The 15331-nt window shown below is 36.4% G+C and overlaps 3 protein-coding genes and 1 non-coding gene across 5 annotated transcripts; 3 read left to right on the top strand and 1 right to left on the bottom strand.

Moving 5' to 3' along the window:
• The first annotated feature begins 11 nt into the window (after window positions 1–11).
• TRNAF-GAA lies at window positions 12–84 on the top strand. The gene has a single exon. It is a non-coding gene; the product is annotated as a tRNA-Phe (tRNA).
• Window positions 85–1505: 1421 nt separating this feature from the next.
• Window positions 1506–6075, bottom strand: LOC109013793 (uncharacterized protein YnbB-like). Of its 2 annotated transcripts, none has more exons than XM_018996005.2 (12): window positions 5841–6075; window positions 5619–5732; window positions 5016–5126; window positions 4873–4935; window positions 4680–4793; window positions 4457–4606; window positions 3885–3962; window positions 3596–3817; window positions 3427–3513; window positions 3027–3146; window positions 2235–2327; window positions 1506–2040 (listed from the first exon to the last, which is right to left on the bottom strand). In XM_018996005.2, the coding sequence occupies exons 1-12, from the start codon at window positions 6000–6002 to the stop codon at window positions 1981–1983; spliced, it is 1374 nt and encodes a 457-aa protein (XP_018851550.1). In that variant the 5' UTR covers window positions 6003–6075; the 3' UTR covers window positions 1506–1980. The 2 variants fall into 2 exon arrangements, with proteins under 2 accessions (XP_018851550.1, XP_018851558.1); XM_018996013.2 differs by having other exon boundaries at window positions 5016–5154; window positions 5841–5955.
• Window positions 6076–7731: 1656 nt separating this feature from the next.
• Window positions 7732–10454, top strand: LOC109013526 (protein ULTRAPETALA 1-like). The gene is made up of 3 exons (XM_018995659.1): window positions 7732–7816; window positions 9514–9736; window positions 10071–10454. The coding sequence occupies exons 2-3, from the start codon at window positions 9555–9557 to the stop codon at window positions 10411–10413; spliced, it is 525 nt and encodes a 174-aa protein (XP_018851204.1). The 5' UTR covers window positions 7732–7816; window positions 9514–9554; the 3' UTR covers window positions 10414–10454.
• A 1357-nt stretch (window positions 10455–11811) lies between these two features.
• Window positions 11812–14908, top strand: LOC109013521 (protein ULTRAPETALA 2-like). Its single transcript, XM_018995645.2, has 4 exons — window positions 11812–11821; window positions 13183–13392; window positions 14230–14554; window positions 14713–14908. The coding sequence occupies exons 1-4, from the start codon at window positions 11812–11814 to the stop codon at window positions 14885–14887; spliced, it is 720 nt and encodes a 239-aa protein (XP_018851190.1). The 3' UTR covers window positions 14888–14908.
• The last annotated feature ends 423 nt before the right edge of the window (window positions 14909–15331 follow it).

Below are 15331 nucleotides of genomic sequence, written 5' to 3'. Positions count from 1 at the left end.
TAATAAGACAAGCGGGGATAGCTCAGTTGGGAGAGCGTCAGACTGAAGATCTGAAGGTCGCGTGTTCGATCCACGCTCACCGCATTTTAGATTTTATTTATTTCATTGTTTTCAATTTTTTTTCTCTTTTTTCCTCGTCGCGTCTTTCTATTCCTACATGCGCTCTTACAGAAAAGAGCATTGCTATTCATAAGCTCATACACCACACACCATAATTTTTTTTATTTTTTTTATTTTTTTAAAGTTTTTTTTTGTTTTATTATTCTTAAAATAATTGAATTATTTTATTTATAATTCATATACCACATATTTAATAAGAGAATAAAATTAAAAAAATCATAAAAATGATGGTGTTTGATGTATGAAGCTTAAGAATAGAATTTTTCTACAGAAAAACACTGGATGCAATCGGCAATGGGACAACCAGCATGCAAACGCTGACGTGGTAGGCCATGTTACACCCCGTTTATGCAGTGGCAGTTGTCCGTAGCATAGCTCGTCGTAGTTTATGGTACAGTTAAGATAAGATATAACTTTTTTTTTTTTTTTAAAGCAAGCATATTTTATTAAAAAATAAAAAGATGATACATAAGGAGGGTAGGATTTTCCAAGAAACACCCCAATACAATTTTTTGGTCTCCACCCATGCCCTACAAAGAGGGCGTCATCTTAAAAAATAATTTTTAAGTAAACCATCGCTAGAGACAGTGTAAGCTGTGGGTGTACTGCAATTTGTTGTCTTGAGATATTTTTTGGAGAGATCTGCAGTCTCTTTCTCAAGATCATCGATTGGGAAAAAGATAACATAGTAGAAAGATTGACACTGGATGAATTGATCTGCGACAAATCATCTGTCTTACTGCGCCTCTGTGGTGGCGCGTGGTGGTCACGTGCCGATGGTTGGGAGGTGAAGTGGGGCAAATCTGAAAGATAGTGAGGTGGAGAATCTGTTAGTACTGCGCATGTAGCCAGTGGAGTTATCGGGGCGTGACGGTGTGTGAAAACCACGCGCTAAAGCAAGTCGCGCGTGAGGGTCACACGCCGATATTTTTGGCGCAGTTCCGCATCGTCCTAGGAGATCAGCTGCAATAGGGTTGCGTGATGAGGTATGTGTTGACTAATGATGGCTGTAGTGCAATAGATCTGACGAAAACCGAACCGGTGGAGGGGAGGAGAGAAAAAAACACTGCCATAGAAGCATATTCACACAGTGATAGTGGAAAGGAAATGAAAATGGAGAGGAGGGTGAAAAACATATCACAGCTCTCACCCTCCTCTCGGGTAGGGGCACTCAGAGTGATTTGGACTTGGACTTTCTAGAGAGAAAGAAGAGCTTCTCTTTCTAGAGAGAAGGCGAGAGAAAACTGCTAGCTCACAGTCCTTAATTTGCATGCATGGCTTCAAGCTCAGATAAGATATAACTCAGTCGAAGGCAAATGTTACGATCGGAATGAATGCACACCAAACTAGCAATAACGAACGTATGAAGATAATTCAGGGATAACTTGTGAGAATTTCAGTTCTATATTCTCTGTAAGTATACCACCGTTCTCAAGTTTAAAGGCGACCGGAGTTGACTTGAATCAAAACTGATAAATAAAGAGAGATTGTTATGGGGGAAAAAATGCATGCCTCCTCAAGCAGGGCTCTTAACTCTTTATATATAAGTGAAATAACGGCTCCCTTCACAGCTTGCCCCAAAACAAAGGCCTTCTTCACGGCTTTAGTCAGCATGTGGCACGAGAAACTGCATTCTGTGCACGGAGGAAAAAATATAATGAATTCTATTATCGCTTTGGTCGTAAGGTTTGCCTTGAAGTAGATGCTCCCTCCTCCTGAAAATTCAACAGTTCTGCCAATGTTGGGAGTGGCACAACTGACAGTTCAACTCAACTGCTTGCTAACAGGTGAAAAAAGAGTCGCTGGAAGATTGTTATCGCAACACCTTGTGTATCCTCATAACCCAAAATGGATTTTAGCTTATATGTATTTTAAAACCTCTTCAAGAACTAGTCCCCACTGGGTCCAATGTGTGCCACCCTGCATTGGAAATCACGCAAAAAGTTTAGTATACAAGAACAATTCAGTAAAGAATAATGCTACATGCATGGAGAGTTTTCCACGGCCACTATCGGATGACACAAAGTCATCTCCCCTCTCATAAAAATACCAGCATAAGCAAGCATGCAAGAAACATTGGCTGGAAAAAGAATCAACAAGAAACAAGCACTCGCCTGGCAGTATACAGCAAAAGGCTCTCTTAATGGTCCATCGCATGAGAGCTCACTGGTACTCCCATCAATGAAGGTTCCATCAGCAAAGATCACCTGAAAAATAATAAAGACTTCGTGTCAAGTTACCTCAACAAGGTTTAATAAACATCTTTGTAGATTTGAGGAACTCTAGAAACCCTTTTTTTTTCTCTTTTTGGTCAGAATTATCGGTTGATAAGTCTTAAAACCTAAATCACATGCACCCAATAAAAATAAAAATAAATAAATCATCTCAAACGATAACCTGTTGATTGGAGAATTGGCACCACTTTTCACAGATATTTTGTTTAAGAAATTAACATGGTTGAGCTGCTAAGATATGTGAATCTTCATTCAATTTATGAATCATTCACCATATTTTCTTAGAAGTCGTAACGTGATGTAATAAGTCAAAAGTTGGGACTTGCAATTTCTTGACTAATGTCTGCATAGAACTGCAGGTCCAAATTACCATTTACACCATCATATTCCTACATTTATGTGGCTGGGCCAACTATGTAATTGTACATGAATAACTCTAAGGTGCCTCCTTTATGCGAATTGCATTGAAAGCACTTGATGCCAATAAAAGCTTAAAAGGAGCTTAAGACGTGTGACATAAATTATAATACTCCAGTGCACTTTCCACAATATATTTTAGAGGCAGCTCTTGCACTCACTGAAGCTGCAACTGAGATCTTGCAAGAGGGAATTTGACAAAATGAACACATGAGACATTAACACAATTGAATGCAAAACTTAATATCGCCAGACCTCAGATGCATATCCAGGAGTTGTGCCTGCAACTGGTCTTGTAAACGAGGCAACTGGGGAGCTTCTCTGAACAGCCTCACAGAAAGCAAGGAGACGCTCACGGCTCCCTAGCTGTACAGCCTGCCATTACAGAGTGAATGAACAACTTCAAATATTTTCACAAGTGTTATTATTTTATGGGCTAATCAGAACTATGGAGTCAATTAAATTATCCACTTAGATTCATTATGAGTACCAATTGTTTTATAGAACTCATTGCTGGGTGCATGTGGAACAACTTTCACCCAAGCCAACCCACGATCATTATTCAAGGCACTGGGGGACCTTACCTTATCATCTCAACATATCTTATTCTGAAGGTTGTTTGCAAAGAACATAAAATGCATGTAGTAAGACAAACCTGCACTACATCATGGCGTTGGACATGAGGAAGCGGCTGCACCTTGTACCCTTTAGATGCCATAACTTCAGCGAGCAGGAAAGTCCCCTTAATTACAGAAGACAAATAATTCACTGCTGCATAGAGGAAACGAAAAAAACGTGAAATCAAATAAAGAAGTAGCCAGTACCTTGATTGCTTCACCAACCATTTGAGGTGAAAGGAACAACCCCTGGAAAAAAGCTCGCATAATATCACCAGGAGTTGAACCACAATCAACCCCAAGCCCTGGTGCAGAGAGGCGAGCAGCAGCTGCTTTCACCCATCTTTCTCTTCCTGCAACATATCCACCACATGGTGCAATGGTTCCGCCAGGATTTTTTATTAAACTGCCTGCAATCAAATCTGCACCCTGGCCAGACATTGAAAATATTACATTACCCTTATAAAGAACCAAGTGTGAAAGATATCTCACATACCACCATTGGAGGTTCAATGCTTTCCACAAATTCACCATAGCAATTATCCACCATCACCAAGCAATTAGGATTCTGCATCTGTATTTGTAGAAATGCCGGGGGGGCAAGAACAGGGTGAAAATATCAATAGTATAGAAGTTATATGCCAGATCGAAGAAATTGTTAACATTTAACGCCTACTACAAGCAGTGAATTTCACCATCTCAAAACAACTACAGATGATGTCCTAGTAACTCTCATCTTTGGGGGTGAGGATGTTGGGGCGGGCAGCATTTCCTCCTAAACTTTAAATTCCCAAGCACAAAACCATTAAATTGAGCATAATATTTGGTCAAAACCCATTGAGACATTTAATTTGGAGTAATACCAGCTTAATTCAAGGTTTCAGTAGTAGCCATATCCAATCAAGTTTCTACCATTTCTGCCAAGGGACATTATTAAAGCAAGAAGATAATGCATCCACCATATCTCAAACCCTGATGGGTTTCATTGTTGCATTGACCCCACTTTTACAGACAGACTCCCAATATAATATGGCTCAAATGATTCGTTTTGCACATCTGAAGGCTCACCTTAATCATCTTGATTGCCCTCTCTATTTGATTTACACTTAAACTCTGACGCCATGAATAACCGCATGACCTCTGGATGAGTGCACATCTTGTTTGAGGTTTCACAGCACACACAAGTGCATCCCAGTCAAGCCCACCATCATCGGCAAGCTGAAATATTATAAGACAGTTGACAATCACAAGGAAATATTCTACTAATTTTGCTTTTATAATAGAAACATACCGGAACTTCTCGGTAGTTCACTCCAAAATCTTTCAGGGAACCTAGTCCCTGGGAGTCTCTCTTTCCAATAACTTCTTCCAATGTGTCATAGGGAGCACCGGCAACTGCCAAAAGCTGACGATGATGTTAGTTCAAACCAGAAACAAGTTTTCAATAGAGTGAAAGTGTGGATAAAGTCAAAATAATGGCTCACCTCATCTCCTGGCCTTAAAAGAGCAAACAAAGCACAAGTGATCGCATGAGTACCTGAAAAAAACTGATAATAGAGGAATGGGGACTTAAAAAATGAACCGAACTACTTGTAATTAAAGCTCAGAACGACAATATGTCACAAACCTGTGAGCGGACTATTGCGGATTCGGCACCAACAATTTCTGCAAAAGCTTGGTCAAGTGCTTCCCGTCCCCCAGCTTCTTCATGGCCATAGCCAGTGCATCCGCCGAAGTGCTGATTAAATAGTGAACAAGTATATTTCCTGGAAATTAGTACTGAAGATCATAACTGCCTGACTTTAGTGTTTATAGGCGTTAGAGAATAGAAATGTAGCCTTTTCCCTGTTTGTTTTTAACTCTCAAAGTTAGAAAATGAATGCAGGAGTGCCAACAATTATTAGAGGCAGAAAATTGAAAAAAGAAAAATTTATGAGCATGACGATTGATATCCATTAAATTGAAGTGGTAACTTATTGAAATCTGATTGCATGCAGTTAATATACGTTCAAACTGGAAACATGTTATCTTTCTAATTTCCCCAGGCTTGAAAAACAGATCCTCGACCAGAAAATGTTCCCTCACTAGAGATATCAAAATACGGATAATCCAAGTGTTTTCCCACAGCAGGGAACGTATAAGAAACCTTAAGAACGAGGGAAGTACCTGGCACCAAATTGGCATCCAAGTATCCATGTAATATCGATACCTAAATGAAGCACAAACTTACATGAGACCCAACTCGAGCATTCTGGAAAGCTTTCAGAACACGGGCAGTATTGCGGGCCACCAAATTATCAACGGCTCTGAACTCCGAGTACAAGGAGTCCACTGCTTTTACGACCTGCATTGCAGAAGAATGAAAAAAATCTAGGTATTAGCACCCAACGCAGCATTAAGCAACTTTAAAATTATGGGTTTCTGAAAGCAACACGAGCTGAAGCAATTTCACCTCCGGTACAAAGGGATGGTCCTGAAGATGAAGATCTTTATGATTATTACGGCTGCTGACGGAGACTAGGACTCGAGAGCTTGAACGAACTGTAGTTATGGGTCTGGAAGCTCGAAGAGAGTGCGTCGGATACGCAGGAGAGGCGCAGGATAAGACCCGCATTTTCGAGCAATTGAAAGGGACGTCTCCAGTCTTTAGGCCTCTCAACTTGAGCAAGCACTGATTTTGTCACCAAAATAAGATCCCCTTAAAATCGACCCAGAAAATATGGGCTCACGCTCAAATGTGAATCCAACTGAGGTCTGTGCTAAGTTCTAAGAGCATAGCTAGCCCATTAATTAAATTCAATCTTGTTTTTCTATTATTTTAAATTTTGTATTTATATCCACTCTTTTGAGGAACTGGTAATTATTAAGCAATTCTGCAGTATATATAAAGTATTCTCAATCTAATATCACAGAATATTATATAATTAAAAATCAATAGTTATGCTATGCCACCTTCTATCATCTTTATCAAATACTCCAGATTTACTTTATAACTATTCCATATATACATACAATTATTTCGTCCTTCTAATCAATGTCAACAAAATAATAATAATTTCCAAGGTTTCAGTTTTTGACAGTTTTGAATATTAATTGCTCATTTCTGCTTAACATTTATTTTAGGTAGTTATTGAATTAATATTTGATCACAATATAGGACATCTTCCGTAAATGAAATTGAAGATAAGTTGTCTTCGTTTTCATTGATTTATCATTTTTATATTTACATAAACGACCATTTTGATAAATACAAATCAGTCACATAGAGTCATAGGGGTGTGCGGCGGTGCCCTACCACACGTCCACCATCTCCATTGGCTGGCCTCGGTTTGGGTGGCCAGGGCGGGGTGCAAGCCTCCGCCCTAACCAGAACACCCATGCGAGGACAAGGCCTAGGCCTACCCACACATATATATATATATATATATATATTAAAAAAAGAAAAACTATTTTCATTAATAAAATGATGTTGACATAGTTTTGAAATTTAGTTAAGTACTATATAAAGAAAACGAAACCCTAATTCTAGAATGCTCTCCTCTCTCTCTCTCTCGCTCTCTCTCTCCTTTTGTCGTTCTCTCCTCTCCTCTCTTCTCTCTCTCCATATGTCGTTCTCTCTGAGTCTCATGTCCTGTTCTTATTCTCCTCCACTTTTTCTTCTTGAAGCCTGAAGGCTAAAGTTTGTGAGTCTGTGACTGCAAGACACCCACGGGCCATAGGGTGGCAGTGGGTCTGAGACAACGAATAGTCGTGTGTTTGTGAAGAGACCCACAACCATTTGTGGCCATGGTCTTGTAAGAGCTTGCAATCTTTTTTGAGTCTATTTTTTTCAATTTGTGTTTTTAACTGTTGAATGATGGATTTTAGGGATGGATTTATGATTCTATGGATTTGTTGTTGTTTTCTATTGGTTTTGGATTTTTTGTTTTTGTTTTTTGCCCTAGGTGGGCGGTGGGCGAGATGGGATAAACAATCATGGGAACCAATCCGCCCCGAGCATCTAAATGGGGGCACCCTCCTACAGGGAGCGGTGCCAAGGTTCGAGGGCTCAAATTGTCTCCCTGCCCATGTGGAGGCAAGGGGCGGGACAAGGGCACCTTCATCCATGAGTATGGATAGCACCCCTATAGTGCGACTCATCTCCCCAAGTAATGCAGTCGAAGAAGCGTAATTATATTACCATCCATGGTTTACTTCTAACACTTGCATTTTATGCTTTAAAATATAAATAAATGCTTCTTAGTTATGGCTAATTGAGAGGAGAAAGTTGTTCAAAACTTTGAAGATTTATCAAATATATTTGCAAGGACTTAACTCTCTTCACTCGCATTTAGAAGGAGAAATTGGTAGGTAATTAGGCCATTGAACTTCAAAAACAACACAAGGAGTTATTTGGAAGCAGACCAATTTTGCTTAAAGTGGCCAAAGGTATGTCTCCAATCGTTTTGTTTTGTTCCTTTTTCTCATCACTAGTTCAAGATCACTATCTCAATTATATCATGTTTCAAATTGTATTTACTTTTTGCTAGATCAAGTGCTCAATGTAGTTTATGAGATTTTGTCAATCTTTGCTAAAAAGGAAAATGCGCCTGTAATTCAGGTATTTTAAAGTAGCATGGTTTCTAAGAAGAGGACGGTACCCCAAGTTTATTAATTTCCCTCACTTGCAAATGAGGAAAACCGTAGTTACAATCTAACACCTGGTGGGTACATAAATCCAAACCTAGGCGTCAAAAATCGAAGCAACATGGTTGATCAAGATCACAATTTTATATTAGGGAAGCAACAAGAAAGCATTCGTCAATTCTCGTCAATCGGCATGTGAAGATAATCTTTTAATTTTTCACTTTTAATATAATGAACTTTATGCCAACATACATGTAGATAGTCATATATACCGATTATATAAAAAAAATGAGTACAATATTAGTTCATATTGATACCAAAATATTTCGTTTTAGTGGCTAGTTAGTTAAACTGAAACAATCACTAAACGGAATTTAGGACTCTAGTTTTTATTGTTCAAATCTCAAGTTATTTGCTATTTTTTTCTTGAGTAATGCTATATACAGTCGTGGAATGTGCAAACGCCGTGCAGTCACTTTAAAAAATAGTAAAGTCTACTTTTAAAAAATTAATTTTTTTTTTCATTTGAGTCCCGTATTTATTCATTTTTTTCAAAGTGATTACGCGATACTTGCACACTCACGACTGCAACTATCATTTTTCTTTTTTTCTATAACACGGTCATTTGGTCATATGCATTCATGCATGGTAATCAATTAAAAGTGATGTAGGTTATAGTCTGAACATAATAATTAGTTTGATTCTGTTGGATGTTGAACATCGGGGAAGATTAAAGATTGAGCTCATACAGAGCAAATATTCATTGTCTTCTTCTTTCTCATTAATTTCTTTACTCAAAAGGTTTCATAATTAATGAGTTGTAATCCAGCAATAAAGAAGAGATACGAAGGAAAGCTAATCATGATCATGAGCCCCATTCACATATGGACATTACAGAGATAAATTAATTAAGTAGTGCATGCATGCAAGCTGTCAATTTGAAGCTGTAACTTACCGTAAGTGTAGTCTACAATTATGTTGAGACTCTTATAAATACCATGGTATTGCGTTAGCAATGCCTGCAACACACATTAGCAGTACTGAAATAAAAGATTAGGATCCCTGATCTTATAAGCTTTTGAAAGAGCCAGCTGCTAGCTCTAGGGTTTAGATTACAGAAATCCTAATCCTTCAGGTGAGTTCCCCGTAGTACTTTTTGTTAGTGCACAAGCATTTGACCTCGAGAAAGCCTAGCCCTCTCTCAAGCTCACTCATGTCGTTCAGTTTTTTCCAAGTGAACATGCTTGCATTCGCATTCGCATCCCTAACTACTCTGAGCTAGACGACTCACATGAGTATAGTATATATGTGTGTGTGTGTGTGTCTGTGTCTGTGTAATATGGATCTAATAATCAAAATATATCACCATTTCTTACTTATTCGCCTTGTTTTTTTTTTTTTTTTTTGGCTTTTGTTCTTTTTAGCCTTACACACACATGCACATATTATTGGTGAAAGGTTTAAATCGTCTTCTGTGTGAATATAACTCATCAACACAGTCACAGGAGTTAGGGATCATGATGAGGAGACGAATGCGATCATGTTAAACGAGGAAGAACTAAACGACATGAGTGAGCTTGATAGAGGACCAAGATTTCTTGAGGTCAAATGCGACTGCACCAACAGAAAGTACGGTGATTTCACCGGAAGGCTTAGGATTTCTACCTGTGGCCATGTTGTGATCGCAGCTTGGGATCGAGTCCAACCCCAACTGTCCGGAAGGCAAGTTTCTTTCTCCAAATTTGTCACTTAATTTTATATTTATTTGTTTATATTTTCCAGAATGGCAATGGTCTCAATGCTTTTTTTTTGAGTGGGTTAATATTGATTATAATATCATGATCATGAACGGTAAGATGCATGCAGTTCTCTACATAATTTGAAGCCTTTGTAAGGCTTTGCGCTATATATATATGTGTGTGTGTGTGTATTTATAAATGTATATATATTCATTAGCTTATTGTGATGACCAGCGACTTTGACTCCTGATAATTTCCTAAAACATTGCGGGAATGAAGGGACGAGAAGTTGGAAACGCAACATTTGGGTCATCGTAAACGACGAAAAGGTTGCTCTCCAGATCAAGATCGGTCTACCCCAGTACTACAAAAATGCATCAAATATATATGAATATCTGTAGTACTGACTCAAAAAGCTCCGAACGTGAACGAAAATTTCATCGCGATGAATTCATAAAATGTTCAACATGTAATAAGGAGCGCATGACGTTTCGTCTTCGAAATCGTGAGCAACGTCCGATATTGTGTCTGTTTCGGCTGCCTCAAGTGCCCCTATGGACTCTGACTGCCGCACATGTGCCTGTGAAATCAAGAAAGGCTTACCTCAACAAATGGGGCGCAACACAACACTTCAAATATTTAATTAAATGCCCAACTTAGGAACTCATTTATGATATCATGTAAAATTAATTGTTTCAAAAGTTTAAGCTGATGGGAAAATATAGATTTAATTATTTTACATTATATTCTTAAGAACATGTATTTCACGAAGAATTTTGCCTAGTATACTAGTCATCCTTCTCTGTTTTTTTTTTTTTAATGAAGCATAAGTGCAAGATAAAGGAAGTTTGAGAGCTCAAAATTTTCTGTACTTATGATGCAAAATATCAACGTATGCCCAAAATTAAACTCCTTAAAAACGATTTCAGTAGTAGCCATGCATATCCAGTCAAGTTTCTACCATTTTTTGCCAAGTGAAACTACCATTTTAATCATGTTAATTACCCTCTCTACCTGATCATTGGCACTTAAACTCCGACGCGATGAATAACGACATGACTTCTGGATTGGCGGAGACCACGATCGCGAGCATGTTATGGTCTCAGTCAAGTCCAGTACCATCCTCACCAGGCCTTAAAAAGGCAGACAAAGATTGCATAATTAAAATCAAATTTGTTTTTTTTTTTTTTCTGTTCTATATATATATATGATCTCCACTATTTGATCTATAAATAAATTATTATTATATAATATTTAATTATTATTTGATTATTATATATATAGTATTCGCAATCTATCACAGATTCACATGAGGATACTAAATCATTAAAAATGATCAGTTACTTAAATAATATTAATGATATAACACCTTTATGTAAACTCACAGATTGCTTAATAATTAGGCCTAGATATACACAAATTTATTTCATCTTCTATTTATGTCAATAAAAACAAGTTTGTTTAAATTCCTAAGCTGGCGTTGTTGACAGTTTTGAATCTTATTTACTCATTTTTATATGACATTTATTTTGGGTTGTGATTGGAAGTATTTCATCACACATTAAAGAAAGACAACATCTTAAATGAATGGTTGATGATAAGTTGTCTCGTTTTTTGTTGATTTATCATTATTTATATTTATACAAGCAATTATTAATTTGATGAATACAAATCAGCCACGTAGCGCGATTCATCTCCCCGTGTAATGCAGTCGAGGCAGCATAACTGCATTGCCTTTAATTCTCTTCTAACACTTGGATTTCATGCTAAAGAAACCAAATAAATGTGTCTAATCTGGCTAATTAAGACGAGAAAATTGTTCAAACCTTTGTGTACTTACTAGATATGTTCGTGAGAATTTATTTCTAGTCTTATTTAAAAGGATCTAGCTAGCTCTCTTCATTTAAGCATTAAGAAGAAGGAGAAATCGAAAGATTAGACCATTTAAGGATCAAAATTTTCTTTTTAAGAAGAGGGACGATACGTCGATTGAAAGCTAAACTTCAAAACACTAGAAGGATCAATCAGTTCTTTTGAAGAATCTCAAGTTTGCTGAAAATGGCCGAAGGTACGTAATAATTAGTCTCCATTCTTGTATAGTTCTATTGATTCTTATTTTTTTTGTCATCAGCTGTTCATCATCAAGATCTAACGCATGAATGTTGAAATTATATGTGAATAATTTCACAAATTCTTTATCTCAATATCATGTTTCAAAACGTTTTCACTTTTTGCTGGATCAAGTGCCGATGTATTTTATGAGCTTTTATCAATGTTTTTGTTCCTTTTTCCCTATAACATTCCCGCCAGTCACTTGATTAATTAGTAATCTAATCCAGTAATTTGTTGTTAAACAGCTAGCAAGGAAGATTAAAATATGAGTATCACATATACTGCTCCAAATTGACTTATAGTGCTTTATAATATTGTTCAATATAGCTAGCTAATTTCTCTTTGTAAGTTCCCTTGATCATGCTGATCTTCCTTTCAGCTTGCTGGAAGTTAATCATGAGCCGCATGCATGAAGGGAATTTACAAACAGAAATTAAGTACCTACATTGAACATTAACTACTGCAAGTCAATTTGGAGTTGTAAGTCATGAAAATAAGTACTGTTGTCCACAATTTGTGTTCACAGTATATATTAATAATGTTGAAAATCAACCATTAATTAAAAATACTGACTATAATATTGCATTATTAAGATATGCAACAAACGCGCGCATGGTGAATTAGGAATACATAAACATATTGATATTCATTTATAAACATATCATCTAATAGCACATCATGTGATGATGAGAGGATGATGATAAAATAGATGATGAATAGATTTATTGATATTATATATTTATATATATATATATATAGATTAAGATCCCCTAAACCTTTGAAAGAACACTAAGATTTAGAGTTCGATTCAACAATCCATGCAAATCAATGAATCATGAATATATTCAACAGTTGATCCTTTAATTTGGAACCATTTGAAAAACTGTTGGATATTTTAATTCACATTGTTGAATAAAGTTTTTTTATCTAGAGTAACAGAGTTCTAATTTTTTAAGTATTTTAGGGCATCCGACTATATATATATATATATATCACTAATTGACCATGTGTGTGTACGTTGCATGCATATATGTCTTAATAATACAAATCGTAACATGCATGATATATATTAATTGATAAGTGTTACAGTCACAAAAGAATTACACAAAAATAATCTTATAAATTGATATGATTTCATGTGATTCGTCAGATCTACTTTATAATAAAAATAACTTTACAATCTGACAACCCACATCAAGTCACATCAATTTATGAGTTTATTTTGTGTAATCATTTTATAGTTAGAGTACTATTTCTTATATTAATTTAAATTAATTATAAGATTGATATATATCTTACACTTACTGAGAGTCACAGGAGATCATAGGCATGACGAGGATGTGAATGCAATCGTGTTCGATAATGAAGAGCTGAACAACATGAGTGAGCTCGAGAGAGGGCCAGATTTTATTGAGGTCAAATGCGGATACACTAATAAAAAGTACGGTGATTTCGTCGGAAAGCTTAGGATTTCTGTCTCTGGTCATTTTATGATCGATTGCAAGTGCTACCCCGAATGCTCAGAAGGCAAGACACTTTCTCCAACTTTGTCATTTTTTATATTTTTTTGTTTGTTCACATTTCCTGAATGCCATATAATAATGGCCGCCTTAATGCAGCTATTTTTTTCTTTTTTTTGACTGGGATCATTATTATAATATGAGATCTGTTATACATATAATCACTTTTGCATATTTTTTACTCATTTTACATTAATCAAAACAGTTATTTTATATATAAAAAAAAAATAATAATACAGCCAATCACATTAATAAAATACTCAAGTATGCAAAATGACTGCAGAGTTTTTGTTATAATATTTAACTATATGATAAATGGTAAGATGCACTTGATCTCTATATAATGTGAAGTATATATATTTGCAAGGCTCTACATATGTTGTGTGTACTTATGAAATTAAATAATTAAATTTAGAGCAATGCTAGATACAGTCCCCATTTGGGGACTGTAATGCAAGCCTAGGTAATTTTATTTTTAAATTTTTTTAAAATTACAAAAAACTATCCATCCTAAAAGAGAAATTCTATTTGCAGTCCTGAAGTGGAGACTGCATGTGCAGGCACATGCTTAAATGAGAGAAAACATTATTTTAGGAGGGATAATTTTATAATTTTACAAAATTTTAAAGTTAAAATAGCCTAGGCCTGCACATGCAGTCTCCAAGTTGGGACTGTACCTAGCATTGCTCATCCTAAAATGATGTTTTTTTTCATTTAATAAGGGGCCTGCACATACAGTCCCCACTTGGAGACTGCAAATAGAATTTCTCTTAAATTTATCTATTTCCATTCATTTAACCTTGTCAGCATCTTCTCATGTGATGTAATTTATTGTGATAAACAGCGACTTTAACTCCTGATAATTTCCTGAAACATTGCGGGAAATTAGGGACGAGAAACTGGAAACGTAACATTTGGATCATTGTTAACGACGAGAAGGTTTCTCTCCAGAAGACCGTTCTGCTCAATTACTACAGAAATGCTTCAAATATCAGTACCGACTCAAAAAACTCCAAACGTGAACGAAAATTTCATCGCGATGAATTCATAAAATGTTCAACATGTAATAAGGAGCGCAGATTTCGTCTACGAAATCGTGAGGAACGTCGGATATACCATGATGCCTTGGCCAATGAGAGGTGGAGATGTGCTGATCGGCCTTATGATAAGTATATGTTTTTCTCCATTTTGGCAATATACAATCTCGTTTTAGTTACATGAATATTGTTTATTAAAGTTGTCATCATGCACATATCTCATTTAAGAAGTTCTAGATAGACTGTCAGACCTGTTGATATAACTGCATTTTTTATTCTTGTTTGTTCAGGATAACCTGCGCTGATGAAGAAGAGAGGGTATGCCGTAAAATCTGCAGGGGCTGTCCTCGTTCTGCGACATGCCCGGGCTGCCCCTCTTGTGTCTGTTTCGGCTGCCTCAAGTGCCGCTTTCCTGACTGCGAATGCCGTACTTGTGTTGACTTCATACAGAATGCAGAACCTTAATTAGGTTTGGTCCCCAGAGTCATCGATCCTTCTTGGCCCTGTTTGTTTTATCAAGTTCAAAAGAACGGATGTTTTAGTTCTCAAAAGTCCTTAATCAGTTTTGTTTTTGTCTTGAAGAAATAATTATTGTGGTTTACAAAATATAATCTGTCTGTTTAAATTGTTTACAAAATATAATCTGTCTGTTTAAATTGTTGCGTCAATTAATGGCTTGGAACATCAACGAAAGCATTCTCGCTGCAAGTCTTTTTGTTTCTTTTTTTTTTTTCCCTAATAAAGCACGCTTAGTATTAATAGAAAATAAAAATAAATACATAATATTTCAAGGTGGATCATTTCCATCGTCAATATACAAAATGCACTTGGGTAGAATATCTAGGAGTATACGATCAAAAGAAAAATTGGTTGCTGCCTATTTGTGCCACTGAGCGCACACGTCGTTTT

This window comes from Juglans regia, chromosome 2, assembly GCF_001411555.2.
Source record: "Juglans regia cultivar Chandler chromosome 2, Walnut 2.0, whole genome shotgun sequence".
Classification (NCBI taxonomy): Eukaryota; Viridiplantae; Streptophyta; class Magnoliopsida; order Fagales; family Juglandaceae; genus Juglans; species Juglans regia.
This window is presented reverse-complemented; position numbering and strand designations above follow the sequence as displayed.

Bases quoted from the DNA above. Each gene is read 5' to 3' on its own strand.
- LOC109013793 (XM_018996005.2), bottom strand. From the start codon at position 6,002: ATGCGGGTCTTATCCTGCGCCTCTCCTGCGTATCCGACGCACTCTCTT. The intron at 4,607-4,679 runs GTATGTTTCTAT...ATAATATTTCAG, and splicing joins TGAACTACCGAGAAGTTCCG to CTTGCCGATGATGGTGGGCT. The intron at 3,963-4,456 runs GTGAGCCTTCAG...CTACAAATACAG, and splicing joins GGGCAATCAAGATGATTAAG to ATGCAGAATCCTAATTGCTT.
- LOC109013526 (XM_018995659.1), top strand. From the start codon at position 9,555: ATGTTAAACGAGGAAGAACTAAACGACATGAGTGAGCTTGATAGAGGA. The intron at 9,737-10,070 runs GCAAGTTTCTTT...TGGGTCATCGTA, and splicing joins CAACCCCAACTGTCCGGAAG to AACGACGAAAAGGTTGCTCT.
- LOC109013521 (XM_018995645.2), top strand. The intron at 13,393-14,229 runs GCAAGACACTTT...TGTGATAAACAG, and splicing joins CTACCCCGAATGCTCAGAAG to CGACTTTAACTCCTGATAAT. The intron at 14,555-14,712 runs GTATATGTTTTT...TTGTTTGTTCAG, and splicing joins GCTGATCGGCCTTATGATAA to GATAACCTGCGCTGATGAAG.